Source organism: Pongo abelii, chromosome 12 (genome assembly GCF_028885655.2).
Source record: "Pongo abelii isolate AG06213 chromosome 12, NHGRI_mPonAbe1-v2.0_pri, whole genome shotgun sequence".
Taxonomy (NCBI): Eukaryota; Metazoa; Chordata; class Mammalia; order Primates; family Hominidae; genus Pongo; species Pongo abelii.
In genome coordinates, this window is record NC_071997.2 from 56,631,435 (window position 1) to 56,659,203 (window position 27,769).

Genomic DNA, 27,769 nt, shown 5'->3' on the forward strand with positions numbered 1-27,769 from the left:
CATATTAAGCAGATACCTGCAATGACAGAAAATGGTGAGACTAACTCACAGGAAACAGTTATAACAATCAACTTATAATGGGTTGGAGATAATGTAATATATTTGACAATGATTTTCTTCCACGTGGCTGGAAGAAAAAAGATTGTTTCTCAGTTGTGTGGAAAACATCGCACCCTCAGGGCTCTGGAAGGCAGAGTTCCATAGCATGTGTGGTTAGGCTGTCCTCTGGTGGCCACAGCACCACACAGTAACGCTGGACGGTCTAGGTCCCCTCAAGCTTTTCTCTTTCTTCCCTTATTAAAAAGTCTCTCTCTTTCCTCTCTTTTAAAAATTGGGACATCATAGTATACATTTTGGGGATACATGTGGTATTCTGATACACTTATACAACACGTAATGATCAGATCAGGGTGGTTGGGATATCCGTCACCTCAAACATTTACCTTTATGTTGGGAACATAGCCATTTTGAAATATACAGTAAATTATTGTTAACTGTAGTTTCTCCACTGTACTATTGAATACTAGAACTTATCCCTTCTATATAACTGTATTTTTATACCCCTCAACCAACTTATCTGTGTCTCCCTGCTCCCTCAACACATACACCCCTCCCGGACTCTGATAAACCACCAGTCTATGCACTACCTCGATGAGACCCACCTTTTTAGCTCCCACATATGGTGATAATATGCGATATTTGTATTTCTCTGCCTGGATTATTTTACTTGATATAATAACCTCCAGTTCCATTCACATTGCTGCAAATGAGATAATTTTATTCTTTTTCATGACCGAATAGAGGTCCATTGTGGTTGAAATGAGCAGCAGGGATGCAGAGAAGGAGCTGTCTGAAAGAGAGACGAAGGGAGTCGGGAAGGCAGTGAGCTGATGAGAGCGAGGTGGTAGGAGAGGGCTGGCTGACAGCCAAAGATGTCCTGAGATGCCCAGGCAGAGGAAGCTGAAAACTGGCCTTTGGATATATAATTGTTCCCGTCCACATCACTCTTTGAACTGTATGAGTCCAGTTATATGCAAATTTTCTTCTCCCTCTGCTACCCCGTGACAGCAATACTAACCCCTGCGCTTCCTCCATCTCCTCAGCCTACTCCACCTGAAGACAATGAGGATGAAGACTTTTATAATGATCCATTTCCATTTAATGAATTGTAAATATATTTTCTCTTCCTTATGATTTTCTTAATCACATTTTCTTTTCTCTAGCTTACTTTATTGTAAGAATGCCATATATAATACCTATAACGTGAAATATGTGTTAATTAACTGTTTATGTTATCAGTAAGGCTATTAGTAAAGTTTTTGGGGAGTCAAAAGTTATACACAGATTTTCTTTTTTTCCTTTTTTTTTTTTTTTGAGATGCAGTTTCACTCTTGTTGCCCAGGTTGGAGTGCAATGGCACACGATCTCGGCTCACCGCAACCTCCGCCTCCCGGGTTCAAGCAATTCTTCTGCCTCAGCCTCCTGAGTAGCTGGGATTACAGGCATGCATCACCACACCCAGCTAATTTTGTGTTTTTAGTAGAGATGGGGTTTCTCCATGTTGGTCAAGCTGGTCTCAAACTGTCTACCTCAGGTGATCTGCCTGCCTCGGCCTCTCAAAGTGCTGGGATTACAAGCGTGAGCCACCGCACCCGGCCTATACACAGACTTTCAACTGTGTGGGAGGGAGTTGGTGTCCCAACCCCCATATTGTTCAAGGTCAACTGTAGTGCCAGAGACTTGAATGATATCATTAGTGTGAGAACTGTTTAGTTTTTAGTGTTGGTACTATTTAGTTTCCATTTATTGCCAGTTTTTATGTATTTATTTATTACCTTTACTTTTTAGGGAGGGCACAGGAGTTGAAGAATAAAACATTGAGTACAGATGTTACAGAGTAACTTGCTGAGATAGAGGTTCATTGGTTTTAGCATTACCCAAGCTGAGCCCTAGGCAGGCCTCCTTCGAGTTTCTAAAAACATGAGTTGGTGGGTTCCTCCTTCCTACCCACCTTCCAGAGCTTATGAGTTTTAGGACCCTGAGAAGATGATGCTTCTGCCTAAGAAGAAACGATAGAGGTCAATGTTTACAGAAGGCAAGGTTGAAGCCCCTGGACCTAGGAAAATTATGCAACTTTAGCTGCCATTGAATAATGAGGGATGGGGGATGAGGAATGCACAGTGTGTGGACAGAGACCTGTGCCCACTATCAGGCATATATGAGGCTAGATGGGGAGCTCACTGCAGATGCCAACCATGGAAAGAGATGGCTGCAGGGCCCACCCTCAGTCTAAGCAGGAGAATTATTTTTACTAGAAAACTGAATTTTGCTGAGAGCTGAGGAATACGAGCTTGAGAAATACAGTATTTTTTAAAATCTGAAATGAAATATTAAATATAATGACTTAGAATCCCATTTTTTGTCTTTTGTTTAGAGAAACATACCAGTGCTTTTTAATCAGGGCTACCAAGAGAATCTTGGAAGGAAATAACAATTTGTTAGAAAAGAATATTTTCTAATTTTGTAATCATAGCGACTGATTTGCTATGATAAAAGTAACACATAATTAAAGGAGCTGGGATTTGATTTTACCCTACTTAAAAGTAAATAAGTTAGCACCTTGTTTCATAAACGCTGGTAGAAGACATAGACTCTTGGGTCGGAGACAAAGCACTTTATTATTCATGACATAGCATGAGCATCAGCATGTTTGCAAAGGTTCCCCTTGTCCTCAAGTCCCAGATGGGTGACACCACAGGCCAAGATGAATGGTGCACAGATAGTAGGTTCACTTCACAGCAAAGGAGCACTAAGCTTAAGGAATACGCTGCTTTTATAGGAAGCAATAAACACACCTATTCTTTGTTTCAAGTGACACAACCTCATCCTTCATGGTTGGCCACAGCAAAGCCACACCTGAGGAATGTCCTAGGTAAAGAGGGCCTTGCATTCTTGGTGTACCCCGCAAGATGTGTGGGAGCTAAACAAACAAATAATATTTACTATAGGAAGAGTGCATAATAATAATAACAATAACAAAACCCACTTCCTACTTATATTGCCCAGAAACTACAAATGGTTAATTTAGTCCTACAAACTAGATCCAGAGTTCAGAGAAGCTTATGGCAGCTGCTGGAGTCACACTTGAAGTTCAGGTGATAATATTATTTTTTTCATGTCAAATGAGTAAGGTGTCAAATGTTGTAATAAGGTTAGAGGGAGGCATATCTCACACAGGAGTGTGAAAACTCAGTCATCATGCTTATGAATCACAAAAGGATCCAGGTGATAATATTTCTGAAGCAAATATTCCTGTTAGGACAGCTGAAGTTCATCAAATACCTTTGAGCTCATACTTGGGGTTCGGATTAGTCTTTCAGGTTGAAGTCACTGAGGAACTATGGTCCATTTCCTTAAATTTCAAGGACTGTCGTTCAGATGTCTCAGAGATAGCACTGTCTGTGAATACAGTGAGGGCTTCCTTGCATAACCGGTCTAAGATTGTCTGCTTCTAAGCCCTTGCCTCTTCCCAAGCATGTAGTGAAATCTGAGCCAGTCACAACAAAATGGGTTAGAATAAGGCTTGATCACCACAGCAGGCAGGCTATCCACCTCCGTTTTTTTTGTTTGTTTGTTTTGTTTTTTTTTTTTTTGACGGAGTCTTGTTCTGTCCCCAGGCTGGAGTGCAGTGGAGTAATCACGGCTCACTACAACCTCTGCCTCCTGGGCTCAGGGGATTCTCTCATCTCAGCCTGCCGGGTAGCTGGGACTATAGGCACCTGCCACCATGCCCGACTAATTTTTATATTTTGATAGAGACAGGATTTTGCCATGTTGGCAAGGCTGGTCTCAAACTCCTGCCCTCAAGTGATCCACCCACCTCGGCCTCCTAAAGTGCTGGAATTACAGGCATGAGCCACAACACCTGGCCTCTACCTTCAATTCTGAGCTCAGAAAACTCCCTGTTCCTCAAGCTTTGAGGCCTATTTACTTTGCTTCATCATGTGTTCGTTATTAACCCTTCCTTCATCCTGTTTAGTAAATATATATTGAATTACTACTAGGCTGGGAGCTCCGCAAGGCAATGAGGGCACATTCTTCCTGCCCTCGGGACACCAAAGCCGAGGAAATCTCATGCAAGCATTTCTTTGGATGAACTCCGGAATGTTGTATGGAAGCAAACCAAGTGTTTGCTATGCTGTTAGTCAACTATGATATGTAATTTGTGTGTGTGTGTTTTAAAAAAATAGCCAAATAAAACCCTAAATTACCATTCAAAATTAAATTTGCAGGAAAAATAATTGCTTGATCTGTGTAAAATGCTTGAACATGTTTATATCCCTTGAAATTATTAGCAAAGATGCACTTGCGATTTTAAAAATGTAACAAAAAATGAATTAAATTATACAAGAAAACATCAATAGATCTCTTGATAGTCTTTTTTAAAAAAGGATGAAAAGATTGAGCAACTAACTAAAACTTAGATCTTAGAAATTAATGACTTAGGTTGTATTCTCTGCCTTTCACTTGCCCAAAGGAAAAAGAGAACAGTACTTAGATGACAGCCCAGGCTAGCCATGTGCGTGTTCTCAGCATTAATGCTGAGGTATGGGTATTAATGCTGTTGGTATGAGTGAGCTGCAGGTCCAGAAATACCTCTCCAGTAACACACTTTAGAAATAATCCCTCACAGGGTAGCCATGTCACTTGTATTAGTTGTAAAACACACCACTCACGTTTTGATAGTCATAAAGTGATTTCTTCATTGACATTTTGGAAAAACTGCAGCAACATACTGTCTTAGCAAATGCTTTGAAACAACAAGTTTTTTTATTTTTAGAGAAAAGTGTTTTGGACACTATTGATTCGTATTTATTTAAGAAAGTTTTATGGGCATAGTGGCTCATGCCTGTAATCCCAGCACTTTGGGAGGTCAAGGCAAGAGGATTGCTTGAACCCAGGAGTTCGAGACCAGCCTGGGCAACATAGAAAGACCCCCATCTCTACAAATCATTTTTAAAAAATTAGCTGTGTGTGGTGGCATGTGCCTGTGATCCCAACTACTCAGGAGGCTGAGGCAGGAGGATTGCCTGAGGCTGGGAGTTTGAGGCTGCAGTGAGCCATGATTGTGCCACTGCACTCAAGCCTGGGTGACAGGGAGAGACCCTGTCTCAAAAAAAAAAAAAAAAAAAAAAAATAGCTGATTACTTAGCCAATAGCACCAACATTCCTTAGGCCAACTTATCAGAAAAGATGTGAAATGCTGGCAATTGTAGGGACAGAATTTTGTAGTGAATAAACCTTTGACGTGGCAGAAATCTAACTAAACAGTATTTGATTGAGGCTATGCCCCACCCTTTTCTCTACTGAGGAGACAAAAGCTGAGGGCTCCAGTCTGATGGGCCTTGGTACCCAGCCAACCAAGGGAATGCGTTCAGGTCAAGGGCATGCTCGAGAGAACTCTCTGTGTTAGCTATTATTAATGGTTCCCAATTTATAGGAAGAACATTAGTTTGATAACTTGTCCAAGGTCACTTTGCTCAGCTAAATGAGTGATGAGTGTTTGATTCAAACCAGGGCTATCAAATCCCTAAATCTGTGCTTTTCAGGGCCAGGAAGAGAGAAAGTTTGTTAAGGCGGAAATCAGAGGGTGGAACACCAATCCTTATCTCTTCCCTCCCCAGCCAGAGCAGCTCTGGCTGAGATCACATTTGAAGAAATCCTTTTGCTGTTAAGAAGAAAAGAAAAGAAAGAAAATAAGAAAAAAAAAAGGAAAGAAAAGAAAAATTCCAGCCTTGCACTAGTCTGAGAGATTTTGAGGCTGAATTAAATAAAACCAGATGTTAATTTATTGTCAAAATTCTCAGCCTATAACAGTTCTCAAATCTTGTGTACTTAGGGATCTGCTTGAGTGCTTGTTTAACCTGGAGAGTCTTAAGCTCCACCCTCAAGAGATTGGATTGAATAGGTCTGGTCTGGGGTGAAGCACAGGAATTTGCAATTTTCACAGGTGTCCCAGGACAATTGGATACAGATGGTTAGAGAACTGCATTTTTGAAAAACTGAACAAAGATGTTTTGAAAAAAAAGAAAAATGAAAGCAGAGAGCACCAGAAGTGGTTCGATCTCACCCATTTGGCATAAGTGCTACTCCCTTTGGAAAGCCCTCTGTGAATGACTCAGCAAGACCTGTCTTAAATCGTGGGTCTCTTCCCTGGTTTGACATTGGAGAGAGAGTAGTTACCATCACGGAAAGGAGAAAGTGAGTCTTAGGACTCAACCCTTGGCCTGTAAGGGAGACTACTGAACAAGGGAAAAGAAGAAAAAGCTCAAGAGTGCTCCAAAGCCACTGGAAGAATATGTGAGCAGAAACAAAAGAAATGAACAGAGCAATTTTCCTCCTGAACGATATTGAGTAGAATTTCTTAGGAAGGCAGAGGCAGGGGGCACATTGCTACCCATTAAATCATGGCCTGACAGCCAGTCACAGGCCAGTCCCTTTCAGCCAAGAGGAATGTTCTGAGACCCCTTCCTGCTTGGACTCAACATCACATCCCTGGCAAGGCTTCAGGACAAGAATATGGGCTCCAGGAAGCATCAGTGATGGGGTTGGTGGCAGCCTAGATTTTTGTTGCCGAAGAACTAGATGCAGTAGTCTGTAGGTAGGGAGAAGATGAAGGTGAATTTGCTGAGGATTTCGTATAACACTGAAAAAATCAGAATCCATATCAAGTTCATGTCCTTGATGACATTAAGTGAGATCCCATAGTTGTGGCCACCCATGCACATGTGATAGAACTTGAGGATTAGTTGGTTTCACTGTCTTTCCTAATCCCTGCTGTTTTCCCTAGGAGAGACATGGGTTATGAAGGCTCCAGTGTTACTGAATTTGTACTCGGCTTGCCAAGGTTTGATTCAGCTCCACATCAGGGAGGGCCCACATGGAGAGTCAAGATCAGCCTGGACTCTCTGCATGCTGGATTCTCAAGGTCCCAGGTAAGCTGTCTTGGGGAACCATGGCTGGCTTAGGAACCAGGGATCTGTGTGTGTTGCTGGAGCATTTCCCTCAGATGCTACTAATCCATGTGAACATGTAGGCCATGAGTGGTTTCTAAGCCTGCCTGTTCCCTGTCTCTCGTGTGTGAATTTTTTCCATACCTGTTTCTTACATGTGCAGAAACTCTTGGTTTGCTGGGCATCCCCATACAATCTCCCCACAGCGACCTCAAATTCACAATGTTCTAAACTAAATTAACATTTCCCACCTGTGTAGACCTGCTTCTGTATTTCTATCTTGGATGAAACAGCCACCTAGCTGCGCATACCACATCCTCAGGAATCTTCATTGACTCCTCCCTCTTGCTTACCCTGATCATCCAACTGAGACCAAGTCATGTGGAGACTACCCCATAAATAATCCTTCAACCCATTCTCTCCCCTGGAGGCTTTGCCACTGCTCTGGTTCAGTCTTCATTTTCCAGTAGATTTGCAATTGCTTCCTTACCAATCTCTCTTCTGGGGTTTCTCAAAGAACGTGTTCTTGGCATTTTCAGAAGGACAATTGTGCATTTGTGCAAAATGTTTCCGACATTGCATTTTTTTTTTTTCCCCAGACAGAGTCTCCCTCTGTGGAGGCTGGGGTGCAGTGTGCAATAGCGCGATCTGTCACCCAGCCTGGAGTGCAGTGGCACCATCTCAGCTCACTGCAACCTCTGCCCCCTGGGTTCAAGCAATTCTCATGCCCTAGCCTCCCAAGTAGCTGGGACTACGGGCGTGTGCCATCACGCCCAACTAATTTTTGTATTTTTAGTAGTGACAGGGTTTCAGCATGTTGGTCAAGCTGGTTTTGAACTCCTGACCTCAAGCAATCCACCCACCATGGCCTCCCAAAGTGCTGGGGTTACAGGCATGAGCCACCATGCCCCGGCCCCATATGATTTTTTTGCATCTGTGGCCTGAATGCTGTAAATGTTGATAGTGCCTTTCAATTGTAAGAACCAACCTCTCCTTCCGCAAGTGGTGCTAGAAAGGAGTTAAGTTCTGGTCACGGACTCAGGGATGTGAAAGGACAAATCAGAGCCACCGGAGCCATTGGGGTGATCTGAGCAAAATCTGAAGGCAGGAGCCTGTGCTTTGGGTGCAGCTTCTATACCCTCCTAGCGTAGGAATGCAGCTCCCACAGGGAGCTTTGATGCAGCACACATTGTATCTTTACCCCATGCCCTGTCCTCCTTCAATTGTGTCTTCTATCACCTTTATTTTCTTCTAATTCTACACAGTACCTCTAGGAGACTGATTTCACTTGTTATACCCTCCAAATATCATGTAAATGCCAATTTCTTCCAAACTTGCATATCTACTTCAAGGTGTCTCTTCTCAGGGCTAGGCACAGTGGCTCATGCCTGTAATTCCAGCACTTTGGAAGGCCAAGGCAGGAGGATCGTTTGAGGCCAGGAGTTTGAGACCAGCCTGGGAAATATAGTGAGACCCTGCCTCTACAAAAAAGAAAAAAAATTGGCAGTTGTAGTGGTGCATGCCTTTAGTCCTTACTTATCAGGAGCCTGAGGTGGGAGAATCACTTGAACCCAAGAGTTTGAGGCTGCAGTGAGCTATGATCGTGCCACTGCCCTCCAGCCTGGCTAACAGAGTGAGAATATGTCTCTAAAAAAATAAAAATTTAAGTTGGGCATGGTGGCTCACGCCTGTAATCCCAGCACTTTGGGAGGCTGAGGCGGGTGGATCACTTGAGGTCAGGAGTTCAAGACCAGCCTGGACAACATGGTGAAACCCCATCTCTACTAAAAATACAAAAATTAGCCAGGTGTGGTGGCACATACTTGTAATCCCAGCTACTCAGGAGGCTGAGACATGAGAATCGTTTGAACCTGGGAGATGGAGGTTGCAGTGAGCCAAGATCACACCACCGCACTCCAGCCTGGGTGACAGAGCGAGACTCTGTCTCGAAAAAAAAATTTTAATAAAAATAAAAATTAAAAAAATAAAAAATTAGATATTTCTTCTCAGCTGAAGACCTTTGAGTATATTAAAATTTAGAATGTGAAAAAAGTGCCTATTCAAATCAGTTCAGAAAGGTAAACTAGTCAACAAATAGTGTTTATACACTCGGGAAAAGGTTAAGATAGATCCTTGAACCATTTATGGAAACATATACTTGATTGTTAAATAAATATAAACATAAAGTCATAGAAAAAATATAAAAGGTACATAAAGTCTTCTTAAAACACAAATTTAAAGAAACATGAAAGAAGAGATTGATAAGCCTGATTCTATCAATATTGATAACTTCTGAATATCATATCGTAAACAAAATTAAAGACTAGACTGGTCCAACCAAGAATTAATATTCAGAATATACAAAGACCTGCATGCAAAAAAGAAAAGCATACACAATTCAGTATTGAACTGTATACATATATTAATAGACATTTGCAGAAGAAAATAATATGAATGACCATGAAATATAATCATTTCAATCTAGTTAGTAAAAAGGGGAATTAAATTAGAGCAGTAATAAGATGTTATTTCTTCTGTCCAGGTTGAAAGAGAGAAAGAGTGAGATTAAGAGAAAGAGGCAGAGAGAAAGAACGGAAGTGGGGACCAGATATATACTCCACACACTGTTGACGGGGGGTATAAAATCTCAGTGCTGAATTGAAAGACATTTTGGTAGTAGCTTAGAACTTAAAGTATAGATACTCTTTGACCCAGCAATTCCACATCTTATTTACTATTAAGGAAAACTCATGGATGTGCAGAAAACATACAACGACGTTCATTGCAAGCACTGCTTGTTCTAGCAAAGAATTGAAAGCACTGAGAGAAAACCAATGGTTAAATATACTATGGCACATCACTGGCTAAATAAATATACCATAATTTATTCATATCTTAAGATACTATACAGAAGATAAAAACTAATTAGATACATATGTACTAATGTGGATGTTTAGTGAGAAGACATGTTTAAAATTAAAATAGTATCATATATTCTTATATAAAAATAAGCAAAGAACTGACTGCTTTACTTGAAAAAGGAAGTTTTTGGTAAAGGGTGAGCAAGCCAAGAAAGAGATACACCTTCAATTTATCTTTTTGAGAGTTTTGTTGTCAAATACATCCTTAGTATGGCCATAAGAAAACTGAAATAAAGAAGATACTAGATGTTACCCCTTTTCTTTATGGAAAAGTGAAAGGAACAATCCCTGAGAGTGAAGAACAAAATACAAGCAATCACAGCAGCTTGTGTTCTCTCTCTCTCTTATCCTTGTCCAAGGAGCAAAGAACAGTCATCGACAGCAAGCAGTGGCTACCACCAGGTGGCACCACGTGCCAGCTTCATGCTCAGGAGAGCTACTGCAGCTTTTCATCGAGATATCTCCCCACTCTGTTCAGAAACATTTCTCTAGTAACCTACTATAGAATTGATCCCTGAAAGTATAAAGATCTACCCTCTACCTTAGTTGGCACTAGGAATTTTATTCCTATTTTGTTGATGGAGAGATGTCTCCCACCTCCATCCCTACAACCAATATACATATTTTAAAAATGCATAATTACATATATAATAAATATATTATGTATATATAATATATAATTACATAAGTTATGTAACATATTATATACATATACATATATACACATATGTGTATATATGTATATATTATATATAGTATCTATATCATATGTTATATACATATATAATTACATTCCACAAATTTAACATATATAATAAATAATATGTAATATATTTAATTATATTTTATATATTATATGTGCATGTAATTATATGTGTATCTATAATTTATATTTTATATACATGTATGTACATTTTTTTTTATATATATATAAAATTCCATTCCACAAATTTAACAAATACCTTGGGCTCTTAATTATCATTTCTTGGCTGGGCATGGTGGCTCGCACCTGCAATCCCAGCACTTTGGGAGGCTGAGATGGGAGGATTTCTTGAGGCCAGGTGTTTGAGGCCAGTCTGGGCAACATAGCAAGAACCTGCCTCTACAAATGTTTCTTTAATTTAAAAAAATATTTTTTAAGTTTAAGTCACAAAGTTCCTAATTAGCATAGCACCCTCCAACTGACAATCAGAAGCCATCACTATCCACCTGACAGCACTCCCCTAATGCTTTCAGGACGTTACTCTGTGCACACAGGACCCAGGTCCCCAGTTCGTGTAGGGCTCTTCTCTGTGGTGAGGAGATACTAGAAAGATGATGTTTTCTCCACAGAAACAAACCATATATGTCTTGCTCAAGTGTAGATTTGAGTTATTTCTAATTCTCCTTTGTGTCAGAAGTTCAGTGCCACTGAAAATTTTTAATGCTCAAAAGGGCAAAAATCACATCATATCATGTTCCCTTGGATATCCAAGTGGACATGGTGAGTTGGCAGTTGATATAAGAGTCTGTTTGGGGTACAACAGAGTGATCTGGAGATACAACTAAACACAACTATTAGAATATTTTGAGATACTAATTGATTTTTTCTTCTCTTGCATATTTCATTTAAAAAATTCTGAACTTTCCCCCTTACCACCTCCATTCAAGAAGGTGGACCTGTTTAAATCAACTGCCTTAGGGGAGGAGCACAACAGCAAAAGACCATCTGCTGACCTCTGGCTAAAGCCTACACTCAGATGCCTCTGAGGCTGAACATCATAGCAGAGGGAATGCGTTTGAGTCGAAAATCAGAGTTCTCTTCAGTGGTGTGGGGCTGGGAGGAAGTCTGATGTTGGGGTCTGAAAGGTTAGGAAGATCCCAGAAAGGAATGGCCATAGCCTCCTAGTGATTTCCAAGCCCCAGAGGCGCAGAGCAGTGGGTAGGTCCTGAGGAGACAGGCCATGCATGGTGCTACCTGGGCAGAGTTCTTGGGGGAGTGGGGAAGAGCAAAGGATGATAGGACTCCAGAAGGTCTTAGGGGGCCTGAGGCCAGTGAGCAGGCAGCAAGGGAAAATAAATGTTTTTCATTTCTTTTTTTTTTTTTTTTTTTTTTTTTGAGATAGGGTCTCTTTTGGTTGCCCAGGCTGGAGTCTAGTGGCGCAGTCTTAGCTGGGACTACAGATGCACGCCACCACGCCTGGCTAATGTTTTAATTTTGTGTAGAGATGGGGGTCTCACCATGTTACCCAGGCTGGTCTCGAACTCCTGGGGTAAACTGATCAGCCCACCTCCACTTCCCAAAGTGCTGGAATTGCAGGCATGAGCCATGCCACCCAGCAAGATAAAGCTGATGCTCAAGAAAGGCACAGAGGAAGTAGAGGGCTGCTGCCTCAGTTGAAAGGACTAAGGTGACCTCTGTACAGCTGGGGTCAGGGTAAACCTGAAGATATTGGGATTCAATTTCTACTCTTCCCATGGAAAAGAGGCAAAAGTAGGGCTCACATAGAAATTAAGTTAAATATAAATGAAGATATATTCCTTTTACATAAACCTAGGGACTGAGAGTCCTCCTTAAAACAGAGACAGATCTTGTTTCCTTATCAGTGCTGCACAATAATGATAATTTATAGGGAACCTCTCAGAACATTTATGCTTTTTCCATCATGAGGTGGCCAGATGGCTCCCTGGTTTCCTGAATGAAGTCTGGAAAAAAAATTACGATGTGGAAGGAGACAAAACAGTCTAAAACTGTGAGCAACAGGAGGCACTGGGCATTGGAGGGTGGCTGCAAGGAAATAATAAACACAGAACGCTTCAATTAAATGATCATATATTCACTCATCCTTTATGCTTTGGCATCTTTTAGAAAGTCTTCCAGTGCTTTCACCGAAGCCTTCTTATCTTCTTAGCAACACATTTCGCTTAGCTGGTATCCTATTCCTATCTTTGGCTTCAACTAATACCTCTTTGCTGGTGGCTTCTTGCTCTACTTCTTCCCAAACACCTAAGCCAAGCTTTGGGTACAGACCTGAAACTGCCTGCTGGCCTCATTCCAGGACACATCCTATGGGCAATACAATTTAGCATGTCCAAATCATAACTCGTGTTGTTTAATTTTTCTGGCCAAATAATAAGACAAAAACCACAAGAGCATTGGAAAAAATAAAACATTTATTAAAGTGCTTGGCAAGGAGTACACATCAGTGAATACATCCACTGAGAACTTTGCAGAGGGGAAAAGTTAGGAGGGTTTGAGTGTTAGGAAAGGGAGAGTTCAGGCTAGGATGCTAATCAAGGATTGAATGAGTCCATGTGTCTCTTCCATTGTTCACTGGTCAGCAAAGATCTTCCAGTAGTTCTGTTAGGTCTGTCTTCTTAGAGTCACTCAATTTCATGGTTCTTTCTCAATCAGTTGGGATGAAATATCTAATTTTATGTTGTCATCTTCTGGGGCAAGTGTAAGTGGAAAATTTCCCTTTGACAATTTTACCTCCTTTTGCCATTAAAATCATTGTTTGTTTTGCATCTAAACACTGCTTGTTTTCTATCTGTAGAACAGATCCTCAAAATGAGATTTCTAGTCCAATAAGTATGTGGATTTGTGATTTTATTAGAAATTGTCCAAGTAACGACTGGAGGCGGTGGCTCCCACCTGTAATCCCAACACTTTCGGAGGCCAAGGTGGGTGGATCACCTGAGGTCAGGAGTTTGAGATCAGCCTGGCCAACATGGTGAAACCCTGTCTCTACTAAAAATAATAATAATAAAAAATTAGCTGGGCATAGTGGCACGCACCAGTAGTCCCAGATACTCGGGAGGCTAAGCCAGGAGAATCACTTGAACCCGGGAGGCAGAGGTTGCAGTGAGCCAAAATCACGCCACTGCACTCCAGCCTGGGCAACAGAGTGACACTCGTCTCAAAAAAAAAAGAAGTCCAAGTATCTTTCAGAAGTGTAGGGATTCACTCACCACCAACAATCACAGGCATTTTTATTTCCTTCCTCTTTGTCAGTTCTGCATGTCAGCTCTTTTAAATTTTTGTTACAAATATGCAACTAGAAGAAATAAGATCTGGTGTTCAATAGATCAATAGGGTGACCATATATAGTTAATATTAATCTATTATACATTTCAGAATAGCTAAAAGAGAACAATTCGAATGTTCCTAGCATGAAAAAAAGATAAATGTTTGAGGTGATAGATATCCCAGTTACACTGCTGATTGTATGAACATATCAAATTATCACAAGCACCCTGAAAACATGTACATCTATTATGTATCAACTTAAATCAATACAAATAGAAATCTTTTTTATTAAAATTATTTAAATATTTGCCAATCTTAGATGTGAAAACTATTTCATTTTTGTGTTAATTTACATCTCCCTACTAGTGAGATTGAGTTTCCTATTGTAGGTTTGTTAGTTATCTGCATTTCTTCATTTTATCAATGGCCTGTTCAACTCCTTTGCCCATTTTTCTTTTAGTCTGTTTTAAAATAAATTTGTAGGCATTCTTTGTATATTAGGTATACTAACCTGTGTATCACATGTATTAAAAGTATTTTGTCTGCCCTATCATTTGCATTTTCTTTCTGGTAACTTTTATCATAAACATTAAAAAATGATAGTATAATATACCAATCTAATCATTTATGACTTCTGGATTTTATGTCTTCTTAAGGAGTCCTCATTCTCAAAATTTTACACCAATTCTTCAAATATATAAATAAAACACCCTCATCATATATGATTTTCTTTTCTTTTTTTTTTTTTTTTGTAGTGTTCTTCTTGTCTGTCTTGGTAGGGCACCCAAAGAGATGAGTTGATTTCTTCCTGCAGCCTGGTAGCCCCTCGGATTCTTGGAGATGCTTCAGCTGACTGGAGCTTCCTATCTGATTACAGCAGTCCATGTGGGGATGTCAGATGCCAGTGCAGAGCCAGCCTTTGGTGAATGGAGATGTGAATGGGAAAGCAGAGAAGGGAGGCACAAACATGTGGATGTAGCTAGATACTGCATGGAATTCAACCTCCTAGAGTGGAAGTGAAGTGGAATAAAGTGGGTGCTGAGGACCTACTTCGGGAAGGCCTCAGGTGCCTGCTGCATGTGGGGTCAGAGTGACTGATGCTTCGTGTCTCCGAATGATAAACCTCATGGAAGGTAGTGGAAGATCAGAGTTCTTCCTCCCGATCTGAGAGAATGACTCCTTTCCTTGCTAATGCCCATAGTGTGGGTGTTTAGATTTTTTCTGCCTTACAGGTGCATGTGATAGAAGAGGCTGCATTTCCTTGTTTCTCTTCATCCCGGATATCAGCAACACCTCTAGCGACTCTCCAAGGTGTTGGAGTTGCACCCTGCCCTCTGGCCGTGTCTACAGTGCTGAGATACTCTTTAGACACTTACTTCTAGATAAAGACCTTGATACATATTGGGCCATTAGGCAGCTTGTGGATTGCTTTTTGCTTCACCCTAGCTGGCCATGTGTGAGATAGGGCACTACTGACGAGCAGCTGTCATTTGGGGGATGCACAAGGGAAGGAACACACAGGCTGCTGTGGTTGGTCACCTATTCCCGGTGTTTTTCCTAGATCTTTGCCTTTCCAACCTAGAAACTCCCACCATCACCTCAATTATCTAGATTCAAACCTTCTGCTGAGCTGTGGACTAATATAATTCTGCCAAAGACTGTTTGGCTGTATCCTTTGTCTCATTCCTGAAATCCTACACATGAATCTAGCATAGAATGTTTCTGCAGCAGACCTCAGGAGAGCTGCCTTCATCACATAGCAGATGACTAGCCTTGCCTCCCTCACTCTGTCTCTTCTTGCTCAATTCAACTCCCCATTTTGGAAACACTTCTCTTGCTACACCTTGGAACCCTCTCCAGAACATGATGCTTCTCTATTTTTCCTTCACCTCCGTTTGCATGGCAAAGTTTGGGCAAGGGTTGCTCATGTAAGTACCTCCTTAGAATCAACTAACCATGCCTACTTCCTGACTAGTTCAGGGAAGGAGTCTATCACATGGAAGGGGGAACTTTGGAAGGAGGCTAAGGAAATACAGGTAGAGGCAGTGGAGAAAAACCAGGAGAGAGTAGTGGCGTAGAAGCCAATGGAAAAAAGAATTCCAGGAAGGAAGAAGTTTTCTATCCTTGGAAAATGAAATCTCCCTGGCAGAGTGGATGAGAACAGTGGACATTTCAAGGTGCCTGCATGTTTTGTGTTCCTAACTGGAGCAGTGCCAACCAAGGTGGAGCAGAGTGGGCAAGGGTACCAGTGGGAGTGGGTCCTACTGGGCAAGGGTAACAGTGGGAGTGGTTCCAGTGGGGAGGAGTATTTTATTGCTGAGATTGTTAGAATTGCTGGTACATGGTGATAATAGAAAGCAGATGAATATTCAGTTGAGTTTATTATTGCTTTTAAATTATTTACACCCAGGCACTCCCTTATTGCACCCAGGGCAGACCACTCCCATCCTCCATCACTCCCTTAGTACACTGCTGAAATGGAGAAACCCATTATGAACAATTTATTTTGTCCAGAATGGATGAGTTTGGGGCAGGCAGAGAGGCCCAGAACTACAAGGAAGGCGAACTCTGCTATTTTCTGCTTAATAAAGCAAGCTATTGATTTTTAAGGCATACCAGAAGAGAAAGGCATGCCTGACCTAGAAAACAGAGAAGCAGATAATATTTAGGATGAAAAGAACAGCTAGACTTATGGTGACATACATCTTCTCCATTATCCCAAATTCTGGGGAAAAGCCTTGTGGACTGGCTTGGGTTGGGGTGAATGACGAATCCTGGAAATGGGGTAAAGAAAAGAGACAACTCATCACAGGAAACAAACACAAGTGATATCACAAGTTCATGAAAAGCTAGGACTTAGAGCCAAAGGGACCATGAAGAACCTCGGGAATCTTGGAGGGGCACTGGACTTCACATGGCATCATGTAGGAGAAGAACCTTTGGAATGTGAGTGTACAGAGGCAGAAATCCATTTGTTTTTTCCTGGCTTCTCTGTAGTAAGAGGGACAGGCGAGTGGGCCCGGGTACACTCAGAGAAAGGAAGTGTAGAGCAGGCAGCCCTGGCCTGGCCTCTCGAGGTCTTAAGCTCACGTATGGAAGATCCTTGAGGCTGATAGACCAAACAAAGAGATTCACAGCAGAAGCCTACCAGCAATGCAGTGTGGGTTTGAATGGTGGGTCCCTTCTGATGAATTTCTTAAGAACCAAACATGGCAGACAGAGCAGTAGAAACAAATTTGGGATCTTGGTTTCAAACATTAACCACAGTATACCTTCAACAAAAGTCAGTTGCATTAATTAAAATGACCCAATAGGAGTGAAAAGTAGTGGGAAAAAATAGGATATAAGAACTCAAATTTATGTATTTAGGGGTGGGTAGAGTTGGGCTCAAATAGGTCCTGGAGCAATTACTCAGTGGACGCATAACAAACAATTACTGAGCAACTACTTTGTGTAAAACATTACACTAGGGACTAGAAATGAAAAATTTCTTAAGACCTTATTCTTAACCTGTGGAGTTTCTGTTACAGAGCATGTCATTCTGACATGGGTTGAGTTGTGCTGTCTCCCCATTTTTTTTCTCTACCAGGATTTCCTGACCATCTTTCAAGATTCAGTTCAAATCTTACTTTCTTGATGAAACTACCCAACAATGCCATGAAAAAAAAAATTAGCTCTATCCCTCTTTGCTTCTAAAGACTTCTTTTAAACTTATATCATTTAAACTTTATTGCTGTTTCTGTACTCATCTTCCTTGGTAGACAGTGTAGAAGAGAAACATTTTGTGTTGTTTAGATTTGAATCTGTTAGATTCATGATGTTTATTAACATATGTGCATTGACCCATAAGTGGGGTGTGAAATTGGTAGATTTTTGACTGGTATTTTAAAAAACTGGAGTAGAAAAGAACAGAAACTGTCAAAGTGATTCACACATTAAAAATGAGTAATTCCTCATGAAATTTGTTTCTATTATTTATGTGAGTGTCTTGAGTCACAATGTAAAATATTTTTACCAAGGATCATTTAAAAAATCAATAAAACACTGGAGGCTCAGTAATTTGGGATAGACTATAGGAAGAAAGCTAGACCTAGAGATTCTGAAGTTTTCAGATTATAAACAGATCTATACTATACATGGAAAGCAATCGGTTACACAACTTTATAGCTTAAATAAACAAATAAAATAGCAAACATGTCTACACATTAAGGCAGGAGTCAGCAAACTATTTCTGTAAAGATTGTAAATATTTTAGGTTTATAGACTATAAGTTTCCTGTCACGACTCTGCAACTCTACCATCATAACACAAAAGCAGCCACAGATGATGTGTAATGGAGTTTGGCTGGGTTCCAATACAATTTGAATTTTACATAATTTTCATGTGTCAGGAAACAGTCTTTTGATTTGTTTCAACCATGTATGAATGTAAAAGCCATTCCTAGCTTATGATGTTTCAAAAGATAGTGTATTAATAGAAAATTTGAGCTCCAGTAAGGCCAACAGATTGAGAGATGATTGCCTTCAAAAACAGTTTGTTGACCAGGTGCAGTGGCTCATCCCAGTAATCCCAGCCCTTTGGGAGGCCAAGGTGGGTGGATCATTTGGGGTCAGGAGTTTCAGACCAGCCTGGCCAACATGGTGAAACCCTGTCTCTACTAAAAATACAAAAGTAACTGGGTGTGGTGGTGCACACCTGTAGTCCCAGTTACTCAGGAAGCTGAACTAAGAGAATCACTTGAACCTGGGAGATGGAGGTTGCAGTGAGCCAAGATTGCACCACTGCACTCTGTCCTGGGCCACAGAGTGAGACTCTGTCTCAAAACAAACAAACAAAAAAGAAGAGAGAAAACATAGTTTGTTACTTGTTACTCGCAGCTCCCAAGAGAAGGAGGCATGTCACACCTTGGGGGCCCACAAAGGGCCTGTGTGTTGGAAGCACTGGGGCTGGTCAGGAGACAAAGGGAGAGGGAAAGATTGCTAGAGCCTTTATTGTGATTTTTGTGGGAAGGAATGGGGTAAGCTAGATATGCAGGTTTAAGCTTGGCTGGTTTGAATAATTACAGTGGGCTCTGGGGATAAAAGCTATGCCTGCTTGTCTGATACCTGGTCCTGGGGTGATTAGGGCAGATGGATAAATGCCTGGCGTGTGAAAGCTCAGTAAAGGAGGTGATTGGGGTTGTGGGCTCTGGATTTGGTTGGTTTGTGTTTGAAAATCACACTCATGGGTGAATTTATCTTTAGGAATTAGCTAATCCTAGGAGAGGCAGTCTCCAGTGTCACCAAGGCTCCAAATGTCAAAGCCTCAGAATATAGAAAAGATGAGGTTAATACACAAGGGCTGTGTACAAATAGGTGATGGGCTGGGTTTGGCTCATGGGCTATAGATTGCCAACCAATGGGCTAAGAGAAGAAAGATAATGTCAAATACCAAACATGCAGTTGTAAAAAATAAATTAAGAGTAAATTAGGAATATCTCATGAAGCTTCTTATCTTTGCCAGTAAACACTGAAGAAATTGTTATTTATCATAAACGTTGAGCATCTCTAATCTGAAAATCCAAAAACCTAAATTCTTTTAGCACTGACATGACACCACAAGTGGAAAATTTCACAGCTCATCTCATGTGGTGGGTCCCAGTCAAAACACAGTCAACACTTTGTTTCATGCACAAAATTACCTAAAATATTGTATCAAATTAACTTCAGGCTAGGTGTACAAGATGTATATGAAACGTAAGTGAATTTTGCATTTAGACTTGGGTCTTATCCCCCAAGATATCTCATTCTGTAAATGTAAATACTTCAGAATCTGAAAAACCTCAAATATGAAACATTTTTGTGCCAGAAATTTCAAATAAAAAATACTCAACCTATAATAAGAAACAGCCTGTATCCACTTAAACTTAAGGAAGACTTTTCCCTGATTTGGCCAATTATTCTGTTCATTCTGCTCCTGTAGCCCCCAAAACATAAATATTTCCTAACCTGCCCTTTTCTTATCTTCACTGAGAAGGGAAATAGCCAGAACAGACACGGAATTCTCTGATTGTTTAGTGTCACCCTGATTATATCTTCCCAAGCCCTGTTTTAAAATAGTAGTATGATCTCTTTTTTGTGTTCTCATCATTTTACCCAAGGCTAAATTAACATTTTTGGAGCTTCTAATCTAATTATACCATTGTGAATTCCTTAAGGGCAAGGATGATTTTTTTTTCATATTACTTCCTTGCTCAAATTCTCTCACTGTCTTCTCATTGCAGTTGGGGGGCAAACCCATGTCTGTTCATGGCCCTACACCCTCCCCAATCCAGTGCCTTTCCCTCCCTGTTGTTTCAGATGCATCTCTTGACAAGTTCTCCCATTTTCAGTAGCCATGTTGTTGGTCTTCTGATGGAGAAATGTGTTGGGCCTTTTTATTGGCCGTTCTTTCCATCTGCAATAACTTCTTCCACCCTGTCCCCATCTCATTCCTAATTCTTGAGGTCTTACCCTTCTCATCAAATTGTTTCCCTGCATGTCTTTCCCTCAGCTGCCTGTGAACTTCCTTCACAGAACATTTTACAGTTTGTATCTGTACAATTATAAATGTCATCACATTCTGATGCTGGTCTTTTCCATTAGGCCTCAGGTCCTTGAGGGCTGAGGGCCTGGTACACAGTAGCGACTCAATAAACATTCATGGAATGAATGAATGAGCAAAAGCAAATGCAGGGCCCCTTGAGGAACAGTGAGGAGTCTGGAGCGCAGGGTGAAGAGTGATCACTGTGCTGTGTATATTGGTTCTCAGATATTTCTATTAGTTTTGCAATCCTCATTCATATTTGACAGCATTTTGAAGCAATAGCAGCCTAGCAGAAAATGCTTCATGCAAACTCGGTGAAAGAATTCTCAACCTGTATAGGAAGATAAGGAATCAGACAGAACTTTAGGGCATTTTAAGGATGATCATAGGTGTGCATGTGGGGGTAGGGCAAGACCCCTCAGTGATGATCTCGCCACTCAGAGAGCAGGGGAAGGTGAGGCTCATAATCCTTATTTAGTGTAGTTTGGCAAAACTCTTAATAAACACTGTTATGGTTTGAATGTGTTCCTCAAATTTTATGTGTTGGAAACTCAATCCCCAAATTTATGTCTTAATGGCATTTGCAGGTGAGGCCTTTGAGAGGTAGTTAGGATTAGATAAGGTCATCAGGGTGGGGCCCCCATCATGGGAATGGTGGCTTTATAGGAAGGGGAAGAGAGCCCAGAGCGGATACACTCTTGCTCTTTCACTATACAATGCCCTTCCCCATGTTTTAGTGTAGTGAAAAGGCCATTGCTAGATGCCAGTGCCATGCTCTTGGACTTCCCAGCCTCCAGAACTGTAAGAAATAAATTTCTCTTCTTTATAAATTACCCAGTCTGTGTTATTCTGTCATAACAACAAAAAATGGACTAAAACAGACACTTTAGACATTTTCCCCAATAATATTCTTGCCATATTTACTTCAACATCATCAAGACATCAACTTATGGCTTTACTGATCAGCATAATTGCTCCATTATTATCTTACTGGATGTTGTGAGTAAATGAGAATGTTTACACTGGTTGGTGGACCCAGGGTTCTCCCTGTTTTTCATTATGTTCATATATACATATACATATATACATATGTGTATATATACACATATATACATATAGACACATATATATACATACATATATACATATACATATATATATGCTCATTATAAAATGGAAACTTCATTTCTAAGAAACGAATGCACTGTCAACACCCAGATCTTCACTCCATCATGTACTTTTCTTTGCATAATGCTGATCAGACAGCTGAAGTGTAGTGTGAGCATGTAGGCTCCAGAGCTATGGTGCTAGGGTTTATATGTTGTGATTTGTGGCCTTGAGCACCTCATTTAACTTCTCTGGACCTGTGTCCTCATTGGGAAAACAGGAGTAACAATAGCACCTATTTTCTATAAATGTTATGAAGACTTAATAAGCCGATATAATACAATATTCAGAATGGTGTCTGAAACATACCAAGGCCAAGGTAAATATTAGCTAACATTACAATTTGTATATGAAGTTAATACCTAAAAAGATAAAACACAGTGAGCCTAACTTGACACACAATGGTTAGAAAACTCATTTACAGTGTTGTATAAATTTACACAGTTTAGAAAGCTTTCTATTCAAAATAATTAAAACAGTTTTGTTGCTCAAAACAGCACCCTGCAGTATTTGGGAAAACCCAGTTCTCCAAACCATGTGGGGGCTCAGAAAGGCCAAGGTTTGACCCTTTGGGCTGCCTCCAGTGGGGATCTCTCAGGAGAGCTGGTGGCTTAAGGATAACTATAATTTTTTTTTAGACAGGGTTTCCCTCTGTCACCTAGGCTGGATAGCTCACTACAGCCTCAAGCTCCCCGGCTCAAGTGATCCTCCCACCTCAGCATCCTGAGTAGCTGGGACTACCAGCATGTGCCACCACAGCTGACAATTTATTTTTAGTTTTTATGGATACAAGGTCTCACAATGTTGCCCAGGTTGGTCTTTAACTCCTGGGCTCAAGCCTCCCAAAGTGCTGGGATTGCAGACATGAGCCACTGTGCCCAGCTCATAATCTTATTTAACACAAGATAAAAACACATACACACAAGTCCTCTTTACTGCTTGTACAAAGTCATTTTTAAAGTGAACTTTCTGTCTTATTAGCAAATAGCCCAGAGCAGGGGCAGGAAGAAGAAACCTGTGGTGTGGACTCCAGGCTTGATGTTCACATCTGCCCTTTCTGTGAGGACCATTGTGTCTCTACAGTGTTCTTCTCTGCACAAAACATTTGTTTAATCCTTACAGCTACTCCTGGAATGGGCACATTTATGCCCTTTTTAATGATGAGGCCAGTGAAATTTATAGAGGGGTGATGATGTGTCCAATGCCACACAGCAAAGTGTTGGGTCATTCATTTATTCAATGTGTCAAGTAGACCTGGGGACAAGGAGCTGAATAACTCCCTCAAAAGAGCTCATACTGTGCTACGAGGAAACCATCACAATACCCTATAGTGGTTGCTGGAGTGTAGGTGCTGTCAGTGGGCTGGGAGAATGCTCGCAAATAACATTTTACTTGGGCAATAAAGGTCCCCAGAAGTGGAGTAATTGTGCTAAGTCTTGAAATAGAAGAGGCACTTTGACACATGATGAAAGTGAGGAATTTAGGCCTCCATACTCAAATTGTAATATATGTAAAGGTGACCCATGACTCACTTACTAAAATATATATATTTAATCTTAAATTACTACTTTTTCACATATAATTTGCATATTATTAAAAATTTTGAAAAGTACAGAATAAAGAAAAACAAACATTTTGGTGTACCTATTTTAGCCCTTTTTTCTGCACAGAAAGTCATGTGTGGCTGGGAAGGGTGGCTCATACCTGTAATCCCAGCACTTTAGGAGGCTGAGGCAAGAGGATCTCTGGAGTTCAGGACCTTGAGACCAGCCTGGGCAACATGGCAAAAACCTGTCTCTACAAAAAAAAAACAAAAAACAAAAAACAAAAAAAAATTAGCCAGGTGTGATGGCGTGCACACCTGTCCCAGCTACTCAAGAGGCTGAGGTGGGAGGATCGCGTAAGTCCAGGAGGTTGAGGCTGCAGTGAGCCATCGTGGTACCACTGAACTCCATTCTGAGTGACAGAGGGAGATCTTGTCTCAAATAAATAAAAAGTCATGTGTATGTAACTTAAGAGGCTATCATGAATATTCTCCTGTGTCAGTAATCATGCACCTTCGACACTGTTGTTAATATTTGCCCAGTGTTAAATCATGTGCTTGCACCACACTTCATTTGGCTGAGGCCCTATTGGTGGACATTTAGGCCAGAGAATGAACAACTCTGAAGCTATGCCAAGCTGCACTGGAGAATGTGGCGAGTAGAGGCAGCTGGGGACAAATCAGGTATAATTATTTGTGACCCACCTCTGCCTTTCTTATAAGCTATTTGCTTTAGATTTAGCTGCAATTTTGAAAGCTAATCTGGGTGTTTTGCAAGAAAAAAAGATAAGCAGAAGTACCTTCTGGAGCCTGGCAAGGTAGAAATTGGTTGTGTGCAGTGACATCTCAGAGCTTGCTGAAGTGGCCTCTAGGAGCAGGCGGAGATAGGAAAATGCCAGGGAAACATCATCTCCCTGAGGGCGAGTTCATCATGCCATGTGGGTAGATTGTGAAATGCAATATAACCGTGAAAGAAACCATAGAATATTTACGTTGAAGATGAAATTTATATTCACAAAAGTGGTGTGCTTACATCTTAATACAACTTTGAAAAGTTCTCTGCATTCCAACATAAACATGAATATTTTCAAAAGTTGCAGTGGTATGACCTTGAAATCGACATACCTTGGCTGCTTCTTGCCTATCTTCCTCCCTTCTCCACCCTCTTCCAATTTTCTGAGTGCCTACTTTGTGCCGTGTGCTTTGCAGGCACGAAGGATACATAGGGTAAACATGCAGGCATTCCCTCAAGGACCTTATTCATAGGTCCTTGGGAGCAGTCGGCTGAAGAAACAAATCCATAAATACATGCGTAAGTGCAATGTACAAAGGTCCCAGAGGATCATAACTTCACTTAGGGACATCAGAAAAGTTCACAGAGTAGTTGACTTTTGAGCTGAGCCTTACCAGGGAACAAGTGAGAAATGCTTGTGCAAAGGCACTGACAAGAAATAGTGAGCACTATGTGCACAGACAGAAGTATAGGGCGCCTAGAGTCTCAGGGGTAGACTGGAGGTGGAGCTGAGGCTGGAGACAGCAGGGCCTTCTACTACCTGGAGAGGGTCTTAGATTTTCTCCTATATGCAATGAGGAGCCACCAAAGGATTCCTTGTGGAGAAGTCATGATCTTTCTCTGTCCCTTGTCTTCAAGCATCCTCTACCCTAAAATGGTCTTCCCAAACCCACTCTCATTTTCATCTGGTTAACTGATTCATCCTTTGCATTTCAGCTCAGATGTCACCTCCTCTGAGAATCTTTACTTATCTGTCCCCCCTGCAGGCCCTTCCCAGCACCACATAGATCCCTAATCCCTTAACACACTGAACTGGAACTATTGGTATAGCTTATGGGTGTCTCTGGGCTGTGATTGTCCAGTTTGATTTTTTTCTGCCCCAGTTCCCAGCACAGAGCCTGTCCTGGAAAGACCATGTTTGCTTTCAGATCCCCTCAGCTTCTCTGCTCTGCGTCACAGAGGCTCACCCTTGCAAGCTACATTTCCCAGGATCACTTGCGGGTTGGCTTCCTGCTGGGTTTGGCCAATGGGAGGTGCTGGTGGGAGGAAGGGAAAGGTCAGAGTATTTCTCTCCCCTTCACTCTGCTTCGAGAGGCACCACTGACAATTACGGCATCTCCTCTAAGGCTCCAGCTCCTACTGGACAACCCCTGTCTCCAAAGCTCAAGCTCCTGCCAAGTGGCCACTGCTTCCAGCTCTGACAACACATCTTCCTCCTTTTGTCCCTTTAGCATTGGGGATGTTAATGGCCTCCTGCTGTTGCCAATTCTGGCTTCATTGTCCCCTGCTTGGCTTTTTAGCTCTCCCTACACCATTGTAACTAGTTCTTTGTATTCAGTTTCCTCTGTGGAACTCCCTGGCATGGCTCCTGCATCTCGACTAGACATTGATACACGTAGTGCCCAACAGATAGGATTGCTCAGTCAATGCATATTGAGTGAATGCTTAGGGAGGACACTCCTTGGAATGGGGAGCCAGATGAGTGAGGGGAGCAGATTTGATGTAGGAAGAACATTTGGGAGCTACTGTATTTGTTAAAGTGGTGAGGTCTGAGCTGAGGCAGAAGCAGCAGAAAGTAAGAGGAAGGGAGAGAATCCAAGAACGCTGATGATGTGAGGGGTAAGAGACAGAGGCAGCAGCTATGACAGCTCTCAGGGTCTGGCTTGGGCCCTTGGGTGTAAGAGTGTGACCATTCACTAGGACATGGAACACACGAGCAGAAGAGCCTTTGCAGGTCTGGAGGTGCTTCAGAAAGGCACTTCACTCTCTCCCCTTCTCTGCGGCCTCATCTCTAAACTGCAAGTCATGCCTCAGCTGTGCAGGGTAGGACCCCGGCCCACTGTGCTGAGTTAGAAATGTGGGGCTACGGTTGATAACTGAAGAAATGTGAACAGTTGAGAAGTAGAACAATTGATGGAGAAGATTTAATAATGGAATGTGTTCTGTTAAGTGAATATACCCCAAGCCAGAGACACCCTTTGTAGTTCTGACACCACTAATCGGCATTCATAAGTCATTGCCCACCCTGAGTAGAAGATCTGGTCTCCCTCACCTGTAACACGAAGATAATGGCAGGGTCCCAACTCTATGCAGGGACAGGATGAGAGGTGGGAGGGAAGATGGACTTCGGATGATGGTGATTACTGATTGATCTGTCCCAGCAGCAGCAGGGAGGATGAAGGAACTAAGTCAGAGAAGAATGGATGCTGGAGAGGCTACAGAGGCAGGGGCGGGATGTGAGCAGAGGGGAGACGTGAGGCACTGGAGAGGGGCTGGTACCACGAAAATTGTTGGAGGATGGTGGTGGGAGATGGTTGGAGGATGGTGGTGGGAGATGGTTGGAGGATGGTGGTGGGAGATGGTTGGAGGATGGTGGTGGGAGATGGTTGGAGGGTGATGGTGGGACATGATGGAGGATGGTGGTGGGAGATTATTGGAGGGTGGTTGTGGGAGATGGTTGGAGGATGGTGGTGGGAGACAGTTGGAGGATGGTGGTGGGAGATGGTTGGAGGGTGATGGTGGGACATGATGGAGGATGGTGGTGGGAGATTGTTGGAGGGTGGTGGTGGGAGATGGTTGGAGGATGGTGGTGGGAGACAGTTGGAGGATGGTGGTGGGAGATGGTTGGAGGGTGATGGTGGGACATGATGGAGGATGGTGGTGGGAGATTGTTGGAGGGTGGTGGTGGGAGATGGTTGGAGGATGGTGGTGGGAGATGGTTGGAGGGTGATGGTGGGAAATGGTTGGAGGGTGATGGTGGAAGATAATGGAGGATTGTGGTGGGAGATGGTTGGAGGATGGTGGTGGGAGATGGTTGGAGGATGGTGGTGGGAGATGGTTGGAGGATGGTGGTGGGAGATGGTTGGAGGATGGTGGTGGGAGATGATTGGAGGATGGTGGTGGGAGATGGTTGGAGGATGGTGGTGGGGGATGGTTGGAGGGTGATGGTGGGAGATGATGGAGGATGATGGTAGGAGATGGTTGGAGGTTGGTGGTGGGAGATGACTGGAGGATGGTGGTGGGAGATGGTTGGAGGATGGTGGTAGGAGATGGTTGGAGGACGGTGGTGGTAATGTAGGGGCTTTATCTTCTCCTTCTCCTCTTCTGTCCTTCAAAGCCTCAGCACAGACAAAATTCCAGAAAAAGATTTGTTGTACATACCACAACCTGAATGCTGAACAAACGCAAGTCTGTCCTAATCAAAACCCATCTTTAGTTTTGGCCTCCTACCATCCTTTCAAAATGTATTTGCCCTGGACTCTTGACTTTTCTGCTCACAATCAGGTAGTAACAATATTGCAGTTACTTAGTTGCAAATAGTCTATAAAAGGCTAGTTTGTGTAATAGTAAGAACTCAGAACCTGGCTGAACCTGTAATTCCAGCACTCTGGGAGGTCAACGTGGGAGGATTGCTTGAGTCCAGGAGTTTGAGACCAGCCTGGGCAAGATGATGAAACCCCTTTCTGCAAAGTAATAATAATTTAGTCAGGCGCAGTGGCATGCACTTGTAGTGCTAGCTACTGGAGAGGCTGACGTGGA

At 42.0% G+C, this 27,769-nt stretch overlaps 1 protein-coding gene and 2 non-coding genes across 3 annotated transcripts in view; 1 reads left to right on the forward strand and 2 right to left on the reverse strand.

Annotated features, from left to right (window-relative positions):
• Positions 1 to 27,769, forward strand: part of EVA1A (eva-1 homolog A, regulator of programmed cell death) — a 150,417-nt gene that overhangs the window by 6,237 nt on the left and 116,411 nt on the right. Inside the window, exon 2 of the mRNA XM_054548001.2 lies at positions 6,851 to 6,995. Coding sequence (XP_054403976.2) covers positions 6,941 to 6,995 — 55 coding nt within the window. The 5' untranslated portion in view covers positions 6,851 to 6,940. The remainder of the gene's footprint in view (positions 1 to 6,850; positions 6,996 to 27,769) is intronic.
• On the reverse strand, positions 3,177 to 3,281 carry LOC112132205 (small nucleolar RNA U13). The gene has a single exon (XR_002914012.1). It is a non-coding gene; the product is annotated as a small nucleolar RNA U13 (small nucleolar RNA).
• LOC112132229 (small nucleolar RNA U3) lies at positions 10,250 to 10,467 on the reverse strand. The gene has a single exon (XR_002914025.1). It is a non-coding gene; the product is annotated as a small nucleolar RNA U3 (small nucleolar RNA).